General features: G+C 38.4%; 1 protein-coding gene across 1 annotated transcript in view; it reads left to right on the top strand.

Moving 5' to 3' along the window:
- The window catches only part of MACROD2 (mono-ADP ribosylhydrolase 2), a 432,938-nt gene extending 423,069 nt beyond the window's left edge, over positions 1–9,869 (top strand). The window contains exon 6 of the mRNA XM_079332084.1: positions 9,808–9,869. Coding sequence (XP_079188210.1) covers positions 9,808–9,839 — 32 coding nt within the window. The 3' untranslated portion in view covers positions 9,840–9,869. The remainder of the gene's footprint in view (positions 1–9,807) is intronic.
- The last annotated feature ends 6,706 nt before the right edge of the window (positions 9,870–16,575 follow it).

The raw sequence follows: 16,575 nt of genomic DNA, 5'->3' as shown, positions 1-16,575 counted from the left end.
CATTAAGATGCACTAATGCTGATGGGAGTTTAAGCCATGTATATGGCCTCAGAGGCTGCACAAAACTCTCTGGCAAACAGAATAGATGCTGTTCACTGCTGATACTTCTTTTTTCCCCCTCCAGGCTGACTGTGCTGTGTGGTAGGAATACACATGATGACAAACAAAGCAGTATTTATAGTAGTATTAGGAAGTTTATAAGCTCAGAAGCAGTGCAGCAGTTTGCACTGTTACAAGTTGTGGCTCTTTTGTCTCAATTTTATGACCCTGAACACATGGCATGTAGGAAAACAAACGAGGAAATCCAGTCTTGAAGAAGGGTTGGGAAGTGTCTAAGTATTATTTCTCATGTCATTTGTTAATAGAGCTGAAGTTAAGGTGGAGGATAAGTGAGCTGCCAAGGGCCTGATGCAGAAATACAATCACAGCTCTCTGATTATCTGCTGTCTCCATCAGGTGGTGCTTTGCTGCTGATGGTCTGTGTGCTTAATGACCAAAAAAATAAAAAGCTCACATAAAATTTCTGCTGTGCCAATCAGATTCACTCCTGCCACTCTCAAATACTTGAGTCTGCCTAAATGAAGTGATGCCTGCATGTACAAGCAGCCTTTACCTTGTGAGAAAAGGCAATTTAAATATGTGACCAGCCTGTTATTGCATGAATGCTATCAGATGCTGTTTGTCCAAATGTGCTTGAGTGAATGAAATTAAGGCTGTATAAAAGGAATACAAGAACCTTGCTTTGAGCTATGAATAGCAGATGGAACAGTGCTGGAGTCAACATACTTGACTTTTTCAGCCTTGCACACTATATTCACTTGGATGACTTTATAATGTAAATTTAACAGGTCTGTAGAGTTTTTAAGACAATATAAGCTGTACGAATGGATAGCTGTAGCTCAAGAGCAGTTAGGAAATTCTTCTGTGCTGAGATCATTGGAAGTCTGCTGAAGTTTAGTTTCAGAATTTTACAGGGTAGAATGGAAGTAGATGTCAGAAAATGTGAATATCTATTGTGAATTTTATAGTGGATTTTTTTGTGTTTGGGTTTGTTGGTTGTTTTGGGAGTTTATTTATTTTAATTTAAAAATAGTAAAATGCATTCTGAAGTTTATTCTCATTCAGGTTGCAATGCCTACCTCTCCCCTTTTAGGAACAAGACCTGTGGTTCAAGAGGAGGCTTTCCTAAATTCCTACTTGAGCTGCTTGGGCTTAGGAGGGTTTTTCTTTGCTTTGCTGGCAGTTCTGTGCTCTGATTTGTGTGGACATCCTGTGAGTCATCCTTTCTGAAAACAAGACAAAAATCTTAATTGAATAATGTGGTGTGCTGAGTTTGCATCCTGGGTTATGTTGATATCAATTCTGATTTCCTTAAAGTTTTGTTATTGTACTCAAGCTATGCAGGAGCTTCTCAGGCCTTCATAAAACACATTTATATATATATAGTCAAGATACTTAAACAATCTATTCATAAAACTGCTGTTTTGGGTGAGTATTTTGTTCATACTTGATCCTTCTGTGAAAAGTGTTTTCTTTGAAAACACAAAGTCATCAAAGGGAATGGGGAAAGAGATGAACATAACAGCCATAGAGTATATGGAAAAATTTGGTATGGCTTTTTTAGTTACTTATATTGCTTTCTTTCCCCCCTGGCAGTCATCAGATCCCTTCATATTAAAAAGTTTGACAGATGTGATGATGTTTTCCCTGCTTTACCTACTTCATCTTTATGGCTTCCAAAAATTCAGTCTCACTGCATTTCATAAGCTGCACCACAACACATGTTTGAGGTCTCTTCCACAGAAGAACATACAAGAGCTACCACACCTTTTGTCTTCTGGTGAATTTCTGCTACCAGCTAATGGACTTCAGCCTACTCCTTGCTTTTAGTATCTTGCCAGTGGGATTTATAGGGGATTTGCTTTAGGCTTCCTTTCTTGATTTGTAGAAAAAGATGTTTTCAAATCTAACTATTTTTGGATTTGAAGATGCCTCTGACTTGACCAAATGATTTTTTTTCCCTTTTTTATATTGAAGTAAAAAGTAGTGTAAAGATAGGGAAGTGATTGACTTAAAATTTGTTCATGTTTTGTGTTTCTGATTTGGGTTCAGACAACAGATTTTGTAACTTGAGCATGAGAAAACAATTTGTAGTTCTATGTTTATGTATAGATATTAAACCTATTGTGTTGTTTTAAAAACAAAACAAAATGTTTTATTTCAATTTTATCTATTCTGGGTGTTTTTTTAAAGAAGTGAGAATGGTGCTTGCCTTCTCTTGCAGAGAAATTAATGGTTCTCTTTTGAAAAACTTATGCAATTCCCACAGGTGAATATTAAGTTTCTGATATATGCCACAGTTCACTGGGGGGGCTGGGAAAAGAGATCTTTTCATCATTATTTGTGCCTCTGCCACCCTCTGAAGTAGGAGTAATTTCTAGGAATTGCACCCATTCTTTCAGTATTTTCCATACCTTTATCTTCCCTTCCTGACCACCAGCTGTTTTCCCACTCTGCACAATTAGTCTGCAGGAACTGCACCTCTGGGAATTCCAGACAATTCCAACTGTGGGTATTGTTCCTAGGGCCCATATTTCAGCTCACCATAGATATGTGTGTTTCTAACCCCCATACTTTCTGTTCTCTGTATTATTAATTATCAGTATAAGCACAAGTATAAAGAACTATAAATATCAGGATTATGACTTAAAAAAAAAAAAAGTCTGGAGAAGAACCCATTATGCAAGTTTGCATGTTCTTCCTGGGAAGGTGAATGACCTTTAAGGGTAAAAGGTCCTGATCTTAATTTCAGGTATGTCCTGGGCTTGGGATTTATTTCAGATCTTCAAAACACCAACCCTTAGATCCTGTAAAAAATGGTCTTTTTAAAAATTATGATAGTATTGCTATTTTAAAATGTGTTTTTAAATGTATGTAAAAGTCTAGGATTAATTTGCAAGAGGAGTGCATTTTCCCTTTGGGATGTTGTAATTATTTTGGAGACGTAATTTGTCATATGTTCCCCATGGAGTCCTTGAAATATTAGTTTGCCTTTTTGAGGTTTCTCTGATGAACAGGGGCAAATTTGGGTATTTGATCCTCCAGCTAGAGCTGCTGTTGGTATGACAAATAGATCAATTTGTGTTTCTAATTATGCTGATAATGTAATATTCAAATCCTTGATGACAAACAAACAGATACATACATTGTGGAAGAAAATAAGATGTCTTTTCCATAAAAGCATGATGTTTATCTGAATTTTTTTCAGTCATTATACTTTGAAATGTAACATTTATCTTGGCATTCAGCTTTATTCTGTACTCTAGAAGGCCCATCTCTCATTTATTACTGTTAGCATACCAGAACAAATGTCTTTCAGATGTGAAAAATCAATCATCTCCAAAACGTCGCCAGTAGTTATTTGGGTGGATTAATGCAAGGTGTTGGGAGAGGAAGGTTGAAATGAAATGTCATAATTGAGCAGCACAAGTCACCAAAGGAATAATGGTCAATTGATCAAGGTTCCAGCTTCACAAGCCTTTTAAAAAAATAAAACAGAGAGGAGAAAAATCCACCTAAAAGAGTAATGTAAAACCCTCTACCAAAAAAAGGCAACATAAGGAAGGAGCTGGGACAGCAATACATGAACTGTTCAATTCTGGAATGGGCACACACTTTGTGATTTAAGTTCATTGAATGAAGCATGAAGTTATTTTCAGATTTTTATTTGTTGGTCCTGAATCTGTTTTCAGACCTATTTCATAGTTCTCTGGAAAACAGAACATGGAGGCCCTTCATGGACTTATTCTGTAGTCTCTGATGCTTGAGTGTCAAATACAGAATCTTTCCCATCAAGTCAATGTAGCTCTGCACCTGCAAAGGAGAAGATGAATAATTATGGTCTTACCAAATGAGTTGCAGAGAAATAATCTATTTTTCTTCTACTAACAGCTTAAATCAGCTGTCTGCAAATGTTGAGTGTTTTAGCTGATTTGGGGTAGGATAAATCCCATCTGCATAGCTGAGAGGATGTTGTTCAGATAACAAACAAATTGTAACAAATCTCTTTTCCCCTGTAATGTGCTGAAGAATAATTCTTATGAATAAGAGATCACCCAATTTGCAATGTTCTACTGAAATGATGGAAAACAGATTGCTGACTGCTGCCACATTCCTACTATTGTCTTCAGTGACTGAAGCTTCCATGAGAAAGAGGAGGGTCATTAATATATTATAAAGAAATAATGTATTATTAATATAGAATATTTTGAAAGCAGAAGAATCTCTCAGTATCCTGATGTTCTTAATTTTGTATCTAGATGATCAGTCCCTTTGCAGCAAACCAGTGGTGGAATGAGAAATACGTTCTCTAACTGTGTTAGGGTTTCTGGTACCTTTTCAGTGAAAGAATGTCTCCATTTTCTTGTATGGATGGACCAAGCAGTGAAGGTGAAAAAATATTTGTGAAAGCTATATGATTTTGCTTGGGGGAGGAGGGGGGGAAGATTAACTTCCAGTAATGCTTGCAACCATGCAGATTTTAGGGCAAGAAAAACATGATGGACTGTAATACATAAAACTTCATTGTAGTGTATCCATTGCAGTAAAATATAGAAACTCAGGAGAAGAATATTTTGAGGTTTGTTTGGGATTTTTTCTCTAAATAATTTATACTAGTTAAGTCAAATAGCTTATTTTAATAGCTTAATTTGCTTTGTAATTTGTATTATAATGAGCCATTTCTTTTCCAGAAAACATCAGTGAGGGTAAGGGGGTCTGTGTCATATTCTCTGAAATCAGAGTGTTTTTGTGGAAATTGGGAAGCTAATTATTAAATGCCAGTTGTCACTGCTGCAGACTTGTAAGACTGCAAAAGAAACAAGATTTAAATATAAAGTACAAAGCAGAATATGACAGATGTTTCAGAGTTAACCCTGAGTTGAAAGGCAGTAGGGGGGGAAGGTATTGTTTGATAGTATTTTGACATAGATTTCCACTCATGGAATTGAGTTATGCACTGTGATGTTTTTTTAGAGTAGATTCAAAAGAAGGTATTGAGAGGAAGCAAGGGAGTGATACAAGGTAGGGGAAAATAAACTGTTGATTTGTGAACTTCCTATACACCTTTTCTCAACACAGACTTGACAGGTCTCTGAAGAACTGTTTGGGGGGGCAGGGGTGGGGGGAAGTTTAGGTCAAAATTCAATGTTTGCCCAAGCCAATGAGACAGTGGTTTGTAAGTGATAATGCTGCCAATATTCTGCTTATAATATTCAGAATATTAGCTTGAGCAGGGAGAAGCTATTGAGTTTAGCAGTTTATATATTATTTAAGGTTGGAGATATAACTGCAACTCTTTAAAATTCCTGGGCTACCTTCTGGTTTTCCCAGGCATACTCCAAGGAGTAACTCTTGGTCCCACTGAGTTAAATGGAAAAATTAATATGGAATTTGAAGAATTTCTTTTTTCTTGTATTCCTCTACAGCCATAGAAAACTGGTCTGTTTAATAAAGTATATCTTAAAACCCTTATATACCATGATACTTACAAACTTTCCTTAATGAAATATGATTAAATTAACTGAGACATTTATTCAAGTTTTCTAAATAGTAATTTTCTCCTTCCTTGCCCTCCCTTCACTGAAATGTGGTTTGGCTTCTTTAACTATGCTACCCCTGCTCTGACTTGGAGATCTGCATTCAGTTGGAATCATCCTCCAAAAGAGAGCACCAAGTGATCTGTGTTTAAATTCTATGTGTTAATTTGGATTCAGCATAGTCCTCTCAGGAGACCTGAACACAGCAGTCTATGCAGCCATATATCACACTCGGAAATACCTCCTCCAAGGTGAACTGTAGCTTCTCTTTATGAAAAACATTTATAAATTAGTAAAGATGAAACAACAAAATTCAAACTCACTAAGAAATTAAATAGTTTTGTTTAGATGCTAAGTAATTCAGCATGGATCATTAAAATTAATTAGAACTGTAAGCTTATTTTGAAGCTGTAAGAATTCAAAGCAGATGGGATTTTGAAGGAAAGGATAATCACCCTTTCTGTATCTTTCAAGAGTTTTAAAAATAATTTAGTGATTTTAATAACACTCAGGCTAGTAGGTTCCTTCAGCTGGTGTGCTAATGGTGTGGTGGTGCTTTCCCTTCTATCCCTTGAGGTGCTGCACTGAGTTTTCTAACTCACAGTGAAAGAACAAAGCTATTGAAAATATTAATCTTCCTATTAATAAACATGGCATTTTTAAAGTTTATCAGGAGTCACCAATTAGGAATACTCACTGTTACGGAAGAAACTGTGGCATGTGGACTGGAGCAATGATTTGAGCACCATAATTAGTGACTAAATATTAAGATGCATTGCTTTGTGTCTTGGTTGGATTTGGTGCAAACTTGTGCTTTCAGTCTGCCTTTACCAAGCCTGGCTCAAGAAGCTGAAGTTACAAGGTTGGCTGAAGACCAAAATGCAAATTGCACAGGTGCTCAGTAAGTGAAGAAGAGCAATAAAGAGCACCCTTTAGAATACCCACTTAATTATTTTGCATTTTAGCATTGAAATTGCTCCCACTTCCAAATGGCCATTTCTAATTTTCTGCCAATACTTTGTCCTGGTAACTGGTGTGACAAAGGGCACCAAGAGTTTGTTCTGTGTATAGTAGTGGAGTTTTTGATATTAGTTTTGGAGGTAATATGGCTGTCTAGGGGATTGTGAAGATTCAGACCAAGGATATCTGACTGGGAAGCAGTGAGATCATATTGGAGCATCTTCATTAGTCTGGATATCTGAGAAGCCTTTGGTTTGAACCTGGCCCCAATTTAGAAATAGTCCCCTAATTGTTCCATTTACTGATGTTCTAGTTTATTTGCAGACATGCTACATTCTTAAACTTTCATGATTTTCAATTTGAAATACTGAGTCAAAGGAAATAAAGATTCCTTTTTATTCCACACAAGCCTCAGCTATACTGTCTGTAGCCTTCCTAAGCAAATAGACTGTGGCCAGGTCTTTTCTAGGTGAGCCAAACTCTTTGCTGGAAACCCAGTTATTTGAAGCTGATGTTATATTTTCCATGTCCTACTTAGTCTGAGTTCAGTGACTGCAAAGGAAGCCTTTGCTGTAGGCTGATGAAGATGTGAGCTGGCACTTCATAGGTACCCACTCACTTCTCAGAGGACTAGAGATCATAAAGTGCTTTAAAGGTAAATCAATGGCTTCTATAATCTATTAATTGACACCATGTAAGTTTAAAAGGAACATTCAGTGAGTCACTTAGCCAAATGTCAGTGCAGAGCCCTGGGAAGAGCAGAGCTTTGAAACACAGCAGCTTTTACAAATGGAGCCGCAGGTGAGAGCTAACCCAGCCTGTTTCTGTTTCAGTGTGCTTGTTCCTTCCACACACATCATCTTCTCTGGGGGAGAGCCCTCCCTGCCCTCTCCAAACCTCACTTTTTCTCTGTTAAATAATGGAGGCAGGTAGTACTCTTCTGGTATGTTTAGAAATAAGTCTGCCAAAACAAAAGACCTATTTTAATATAGCTTTTTTTCTAAAAGGAGAATTGAGAGACTTCTCTCCAACTGTTGTATTTTTTACTTGTTCATAGACTCAGCTATCAACTCAAACTGGGGATGTTTACAGGAACTTGTTCCTACTAGGATTGATATTTACCAGTTCTGAGATGGTTTTAAGATTGAGGAAAAGGGGTTTGAATTTCACATTTCCATGCACATCTTTTGTGTAGATACTGAACCAGCATCTTATTTCTGCATTGTTTTATGGGGCTACATAGTGTAAACATGAAAAGGTATTGGTTATGACACCCCAACTTCCATTCCTGTGAGAGGTATTGAAGTCTGTAATATGGATTTAATGAACTGGCAAGTATCAGGGCTATCACCAGGCATAAACCTGATTAGTATTTTCCTTAATGTCCTGAGTGATGGAATGGAGTGTGTGCCCATTTGGAAAGAGAATAACAAGTTAAAGAAAATCCAAGAGAGAACATTTGGAGATACAGAAAATGTGACTCCATGAGATATGAATAGGAGGAGGAGAGATTTAGACTGAGGAAAAGAATAAAGGAGATGTAAGGGATTTTTTTAATATGTAGTTTTACATTTTAAAAAATTGAATAATCTTTGTGAAGTATAAGAGGAGCAGCAACAGGATAAAAGATAGTTAAAGCCTAGGAAAAAGCTGTCTCTTTATTAAAATAGGAATGGAATAAAACAACATGGGAAGGTGATGGAGGTCTCATTATTGTAAAGCTTTTAGGAGACTTGGAAAAAACACCTTATTTAGTTGATTTTATTTTAAAGGTGGGAAATAACTTCTCAAAATGCCTGACAACCCTGCCCTCCAATGGGGAACTATGTCCCTATTTTGTGTGAAAGGGGTTACTGCACTGGCAGATGCCTGGGAGTGGGAGAGAATGACTGGTTTAGATTTGCTGGGTTTTATGTAATTAGTCACTTTGCAGCTTAGAATCATGGAGTCGTTTAGGTTGGAAAAGACTTGTAAGATCATCGAGTCCCACCATTTAACACAGAAGAAATGCAAGTGCTTACATATCTTGTAAGTGTTGACAGTTTTTTCCATAGCTAAAGGAGGTCTTTTGCAGCTCTGTAGGAAGCCCTTGTGCTGCAGGGAATTTTGTAGCAAGGGAGCTACAAAATTAGCACATGAAAATGCAGATTAAGTTATGAAAAACTGGCTTTTGAAATATTTCTTCGTTAACACCAAGAGTGTGTTGTATGATGCAAGACTTGTCAGGGAGCTGACAGAGAATAAAGTTGATAGCCTTGCCCATAGGTGAGCTCCTGATGGGCTCCCTGTAGTCAGATAGCTTCAAATAGCTTCTGGGTTTTTTTATTTCATTGAAGAATATGAGATGAAGTTCATTACAAATACAGCAAGTAAGAAGGTCAGACACCTCGCTGCTTTGCTGAAGAGTTTGATTAATCAACTGTTGATCTATAGTGAGAGAAACAATGTAATTAGAAAAATGGATTAACTGTAAGTAAGCCTAAATCACACATTTTAAAAAATTGTGTAGAAGGAAATCCTTTCTCACAAACGAAAATAATTGTAAATCTGGGGTTGCAAGCATGTTGCTTTTCCTTTAGAGATGAAGTCTTGTGTATGTTACCAATAAGAAAGGGGTATCTGTTAGCTATCATGTCACCATGGGTTTTCCTGTGCTGGGAGGGTCAGTGCTGTCAGGAGAGGGTGTAATCTGTGCCAGTGTAATGCAACCACATCTGCTGTCCTGGAGACAAAGACAAAAGCATTACTTTGGGTGGAAAACACAAAAAGAATTCCAGCAACAAGGTATCTTCTAGACCAAACTGTCATCAGCAATTAAAAATGCAGTTCTACCTCCCATCCAGAATGGGATTTGTGTGCCTGTAAGTGTGTCTTGGTATCTTGGGGTTAGGAACAGTGCTGCACTGTGGGGCTGCAGAATAGCTAATCTCTGTTTCCTGGGGCCCAGGAAATGCTCAGTTTGAGGTTACACTTTGTGACTCCAGGTGCTGTAAATGTGGAAGGGAGTGTAGTATGAACAGTGAGTGAATACAGCTTACAAAAGAGCATTTTTTTTTTTTTTTTTTTTAACCTCAATATATAAACCACTGCATTTACCTCCCTATTAGGAAAAAGCAGTGCCTCCCTCCCCTGCCTTCTCCTCATTTCTTTATTTTCCCTGTTTAGCTTGAAGCTTGCTGGGTTGAAGAAGAAAAGTGGATGTCTCAGTGAAAGAGAGCAACACTTTCATTTATTTGCCTCTTCTGAACAGGAGCATGTGGATGTAAATGCTGTCCTGTCTGACTGGGAAACAAAAGTGTGTTTCCCTCCTGCCCAGCCCAAAGGAGCCATGTTCTGCCCAAGGCCACATCCATTGTGCAGCTGGCAGCCCAGCTGTGGCACATTTGAAGGGTCACACAAGCAGTTCAAGCAGTCAGCAGGAGCTGAAGCACTCATTCTGCTCAATGAAACACCTGAAGCTTGTGAGCCATGGAACCTAAAAGCTGTAGGAGGCTCAGTTAGTGCTCTCTCTCCATCTCAGGACTCCACTTGTATTTGGTAGTGCTCAGTATTTTTGGAAGCTTAGCCTAACTCTGTTTCTGTTGATCAATGTTTAATGTTATCCATTTTGCATTCGTAGTGTGTGATCTCTTTTCAAGCCTGGCCTACTTCCTCAGCCCTGACAATGTCCCAGCCTTTCTGTGTGCTGCTTTCTCAGTTACCATCACAGAAGGATCAGTGGGCTGGAAAGCCTTTCTGCTTGCTAATATGGGATTGAGTTCTCTTTGTATCTTGCAGAATTGGTTTTGGTTTTTGTTTCTGCTTTGTTCCCAACTATCTTCCAGCAGGAGCCTTGTATTATGTAGGATGGTGGGAGATCTTCCTCACAGCCTGTTCCTTCACTTATCTCACTACTTTCCCAGACTCTCTTGCTGTTTTCTTTCTTTGCCTTGCAGCCACCTTCTCATCTTCCCCTTTGCCCTTTCCCATTGTTCCTTTCTCTTTTGGGGATTTTTCTCCCCCGTTTTGTTTCCTCTCCCTTGGCTACTCCCTACTCTGCCTCATTCCTTTGTAATTGTTTGCCAAATGTAGGGCATCCAGTGGGGTTGGCCAACATGTATTTTTGCAGCTGCTGTGTGAATCCAGAAGGGACATTCTGGATATAGAAGCTGCTGTTTTCTTGTCACTTTGTGTGCCTGAGTTACCACCTCGAGCCATAGAACCAAGGGAGAATGGGAAAGGGATTTTGAAGCTGCCAGCTCTTTATCCATAGTTTAGGGATTATGCCCACAGTGGGTGGGTTAAATATACACAACTTTGCATCTCTACAACTTTTATCTCCCCTGTATCTAGCAGTGCTGATTCCAGTAGGATTTCAAGTGGTGAACACACTTTGGTACTGAAGTTTAAAATCAATTATTGCTTAGATAAAGCCATGTTCTGTAGAAAATATGCAAAGATTGTCAAATGTCACAGGGGGAGGTGGTCAGAAGAACAGACCATGCTTGTAGCTGTTGCAAGAACCAGGGATAGATGGTTTTATGGGCTGAGGCAGGGCAGGGAGTGAGGCTGGGCACGGGGATTTTGTGGCTGGTAGACTAAAGATGAGCTGGGATTTTACTTGTTAATGTTTTTCCTATGGTTCACTGCCCTGGCATGTCTAAGCTTAGGAAAGTATTGCATTTGTTAAGGTGACTGGTAAGGGGAGAGTTTCTAAGACTAAGGGAAGCCATGCCATGTGATCTGGAACATTTGGTGGGATGGTAGGAAGTGGAAATCATGGAATGGTTTAGAGACTGAAGCCAACAGATGCCATATGACTTTCCATTACATCGAGGAGCTTGCATTAAATTCAAACAATTGTAAATCCTCAAATGCAGTGGCTTGGATTGCTCCTGAGCTGGGATTTTGTACTGGTGTGTTCTTCAGCTGTATAGTCCTTAGTTTGCAGGGGCTGGGTAGGAAACTTCCAGCTGCTGCTTGGGATGAAGCTCTGGATGGTTTCTGGTCCTTGGTGGATCCCAGACTCTGGAGGCAGAGCCAGGTCTGGGCAATGAATACCAAAAAACAGAATAGCAGCTGGCCACCCCTGGCTCCAGAGGGCACTCAGGGTCACAGTGTCCATACTCAGCCTTCCCAGAAGGGAGCTGAGCAGGGAGGGTTTCAGTTTCCCTTTATCCTCATTCTCCCAGCCCTGCTACAAATAGTTCTCCCATTTTAATTCCAAAATAAGACACACAATTAATTTCACAATTACCTGCTATCAAGAACATGACATGTAATTTCTTTCTACTCAAATACTATGTGTTTGAAAATCCAGTGTCTCTTTTGATGTAAAGGATTTTGTTTGTTTTTATTTGTAATAAACATAGAAGGCTTTTAAAATATGTTGAGAGACATAAAGTTGCTTAAAACTTACAAACTTTGAGAAACATTTTTCTGTGAAATGACATTTGTCATTACTGTTTTCTTTAGCTGCAGACATTATTTGAAATGAAATTAAATCTATCTGGAAGCTCTCCAGAGCTGTAGATCTTTAATTTGTATTTTCATGGCATCCTACTAAAATCAAAATTCAGTGTGATTTGTGATTGCTTAACTGTGATTGCTCAACATGTCTTGTTCAGTCATGGTTCCTATTGTATTTTTCAGCCAAGAGTCCCTTCTAACGTGACAGGAATAAAGTAACTTTGCATCCTAAGGTAATAATAGTTTGAAGCTGATACCTTCTCTTTCTTCCTTCCTTTTTTGTGTTTCTATTTTCTTTGGAAATTTAAGGTGGATAGGCCAGCTCTGCATCTTTTTGAAACAGGAAAGTTTTCATAAAAAATATGATTCATTGAAGAATTTATTTCTTTCATGGTTTAGAAAACTTTTTTTTTTTTTTTTTTTTTTCCTTTTGGTTAAATGCATAATCTTTTCTTATGCAGGTGAGTTAAAGGGGAGCCTTAGCACCAAATTGTTGTGTGGTTGGTTCCCCCCCACAACTTTCTTACTCTGTCCCATTGTTTGATCATTATTGAGAGTTTCTGGGGCAAGCATGGAAATGTCATGTCTGTGCAATGCAGACCAAACCTGGTGTATGTCCAATTCTGACATTCTAGTGAGTTAAAGTGCTCAGCATCCCTGTGCAGTTATTGCTGCTGTGCTGAGGGGAGAGGGGATTGTTGGCCACTGACCTTGCAAGTGCAAGGGGAGCCCCCTCTGTGCTGCCTCAGCCTTGGGCTGCTGGCAGCTGCTCTGTCTGCCAGTCCACCTGTAGTGCTGCAGCCAAAAATCTGAGTCACACAGCCTAGGAGTGACAAGGGCTTTGGGTTTTAGGCCAGCAAACATCAGCTTTAATGGAAACTCGTGACAGAAGGCAGGGCTGCCCTTGATGTGTGTGGATTGCTTTTTCACATCAATACATTCTTTAAAAAAAGAACAAACACCCCAAACTTATCCATAGCAGAGCCATGGATTTAGTCTGGTTTGGCTTAAAAAAAAATAAAAAATCAGTAGGTTTTCCAGATAATAGAAGAAATAGCAATTTTGGACATGCAGTGCTGTTTTCAGTTTTGCTAACATGCTAACATACATAAGGGAAGAAATCAATGCAAAACCATTCCAGTAACTAAATGGATCCCTATTAGTTTTCAGGCAATTAATTTTTAGTGGGAATTTGAGTATGTTGGGTTCTCTACTGCTGGGACAGAGGTAGTATTAGACTTTTAACTGTCAGTTATTTACCAAGCATGTTTTGTTATTGACTGTGTTCTAAACAAGGGATGGGGGTAGAAAAAGGCAAAAAGTCTTTTTCTGGTCCAAATGAATACGACATTTTCCTGTTATCCCTTTTTTACAGACATATTTTCTAACACCTTGGTTTTTTTTCCCAGTGCCATTGCCAGTGGTTTTCATTATTAGTTTGGGTTTCTGAGGAAGTTTATGCTATAATCAGATTGGCTTCATGGAAAATTCTGCTGTATCATTACACTAATGCAGAGAGCACCCATATAAAGCATAAAAGAGGGAAGAATGGTTTCAAATTTTATATTTGGATTTTACTGCTTTTCTGGTAGTAGCATCAGTCCTGGTTAGATTTAGTCAAATAAACTCAAGGCTACTCTATTGAGGCTGTGAAGCATAATGGAATAGCAGAGAAATCAATTTTTCTACTGTAGGACACAAGTAATACAGCTACTCTGTCCCTTTTAAGGCTTGTATTCATAATATATTATTAAAAAGAAAATAACATTTTGCATTCATATCTCACCTGTTAAGCCATTTGAGTTTCACCAAATAAGGCTGAATTTGTAAGCCATGAAAGGTGACTGAAATGACAGTGGCAGTAGCAGGAAAATCTTGCATTGCAGTAAACTAAGTCTATTGATCTTGAAATGAAAGTTCAGTGGAAAAGCCGATGGAAAAAGTAGCAGAGCACAAAAAGACAAGCTGCACAACTAATTCAAATGAACTGGCTGGCTGTGAACATTCATGTGCAAGAAATGCTAATGCAAACAGTGCAGAAAAAAACAGAATGAAGGGGAAAAATACTGCCAGCATTGTCACTTCTCAAGTATCCCTAAGACATGATTTCATATGGAAGAAGAAGTGTTAGTGGTTAGTCAAATAAACTGAAATGTTCTGTGATGTCTGTGGAGGCAGGAGTGGAGCACCTAAGGTTTCTCTGCAAACCCCACTCTTGAGTTTGCAATGACTGGAAGTCCAAAACTTCCACAACACTTTTAAGAGAATATTGTGAACATCCTACTTGATCATGATGTGTATTGAAAGGGAAATACAGTCAAAGTCCACTGTAGTTTATCAATGGGTGCAGTAAAACAATGTCAGCTCCAAAGACATTTTGAAAATAGTTGACAGGCAGCTGCAGAAAGGATGCAAATTTCTGTTCCTTGTCACACACCTGTGAGCATGTGTCTTACATGATGTAAAAGATTCAACTACAGGAAGGATGCCCTTCAAAAATATAATTGACTTTCCTGGAGTGAGGTGTAGGAAAATCTGACATGGCACCTCACAGTTTCAGGCAAGTCTGCTGGTGAGTGAATCACATTCTATCTCAGAGATGTACTTCTGAGTTTAGAGTCTCACCATATATGCAAAAGGGTGGGGTTGCTTCCCTACAAATGTGACTGAGCAATCAGAGGATGATTCTGGGAATATAGATTGAAGTTAATCAGGGAAAACATCAATCCTGTAGGAGGTGCAACACAGAGCACATTAAGAGGGCTTTTAGAAAAAATGGCCAAGTGCAAGAAGGAGTCAGAGGAGCAGTTTTATTTTCTATATTATTATTTCCAGTATAAAAATTCCGAAAGTGATGTATTCATTTTCTCTCAAATTGATCGTACAGCATAGCTGATCTCCCATAAGACTACTGAATTTTCTGACTTCAATAGTGCAGGTAACAAATAAGGAGGTAAAGAGAGATAAGGAAGATGATACCCACAGTTATCAGCAGCAAAAAACACCTCACCCAAAATAAATATATTGATATATCTGTGCACAGTTGCCAAAAGGCAAATGTTACACAGACTCATAAAATTGCATAAATACACACTGCATGGAAAAGGGATGTGATATAAATCAATTCTTTTGTGAATTGTTTAGAGTCTGGATCTTGTTTTCAGGTCACATCCAGGCAGTATTGTCAGGAAAGCCTATGGTATTTGGGATTTGGATGGAGACTGTTACACAGGTTTTAAGTTGGTTTATGACTGAAATTCTAGTTTTAAGGGCAAACTTCATTGCAGTTAGGAAAGAAAGAATTGTTCTGAAGTGTTTCAGTTTACCCATCTTCTGATGATCACAAAAGCCCCCAGTACCCCAGGCTGTTTCTTTTTAAAGGCTGTTTTTCATAAACACTTCTTGATCTTGTATGTATTCATAATGAGCTTCGTCTGCACTGCACACAAGCTGCACAGCCACAGATAGTGAAGAAATGTGTCAGGATTTCTTTTTAAAAATACTTTTCAGTTTTCATATAAACAGTCAGTGATGATCAAAATGAAAGATAAAGCATAACCCAGATGAAGGGTCAGCATCTGTGCAAGCTTGTATGCTAAGCACATGTGTGCCTGGGTTGTATCCTCCCCAGGAGAATCTATAATTTATCATGTGGTTTCACAGCACTTAGAACCCCTGCAGAACCAGCCCCCTCCAAAATGAACCCCCTACATCCCAATTTAAAATAGTATATGCTTGCATAATGCACAATTCAAAGTGGGCATCAGATAAATTATTGACAGAAATCCTGAAACAGCTATCCTAATGCCTGAGCCTGAATCCCACAACTAGTTCCTGCATCAGGACAACCTAATCAAACACAATATGTCCCCTATTGTGTTATAGCTCTACAATATACATTAGCCCATGCCATTCTGTAATTTCATTTTTCTGCAGGAGTTTCACAGCTGAATAGCTAACCTGTGTTTCAGCCTCTGCCTTGTGTATTAATGTAGGCAAGCTGACAGCTTTAAGCAGAGAAAAATACATAAAATGTGTTAGGGAAACATTTTGGATGGATTCTACTTTAACTGAAGAGGATTTCGTAGCATGAAAGCATGACAACAGAAAGTTCAGTGCTTAAATATCTAAAATAAACTATCACTGTAAGTGCTAATTGAGTAGAAATATGTTTTCAAAAAGCTCTTAGATAGTGTGTACTCATCTGATGACTCCTCCTCTTTAACAGCTCTGCTTTTATCCGTGAAGGGTATTCCCTCAGCACAGATCAAAGTCATCAGATATATGCTGCTTTACAAATAATGTATCAATTTTCTTTTCCTTCTAGAAGATATTCCAAATGAAGGGAGTTATTAGAACTTTCAAGACAATTTTAAAAAGATGATGGTAGTGGGGGTGAGTTACCAAAACCAAATGATATATTGTCAACATTAGAAGAACGAACTATTCCCCGAAGAGTCTGTTGGGCTTTTACACCAATCAGACTGCACCATGTTCTGTTCCCAAATACAAATTCCCTTCTCTAATTCTCTGATAACTCCCCCAGATAGTGACAGAAGTATTGCAGGCA

The sequence above is a fragment of the Erithacus rubecula genome, assembly GCF_903797595.1.
Source record: "Erithacus rubecula genome assembly, chromosome: 2".
Lineage (NCBI taxonomy): Eukaryota > Metazoa > Chordata > Aves > Passeriformes > Muscicapidae > Erithacus > Erithacus rubecula.
Note: the sequence above shows the minus strand (reverse complement) of the source record. Positions and strands in the feature narration are given on the sequence as shown.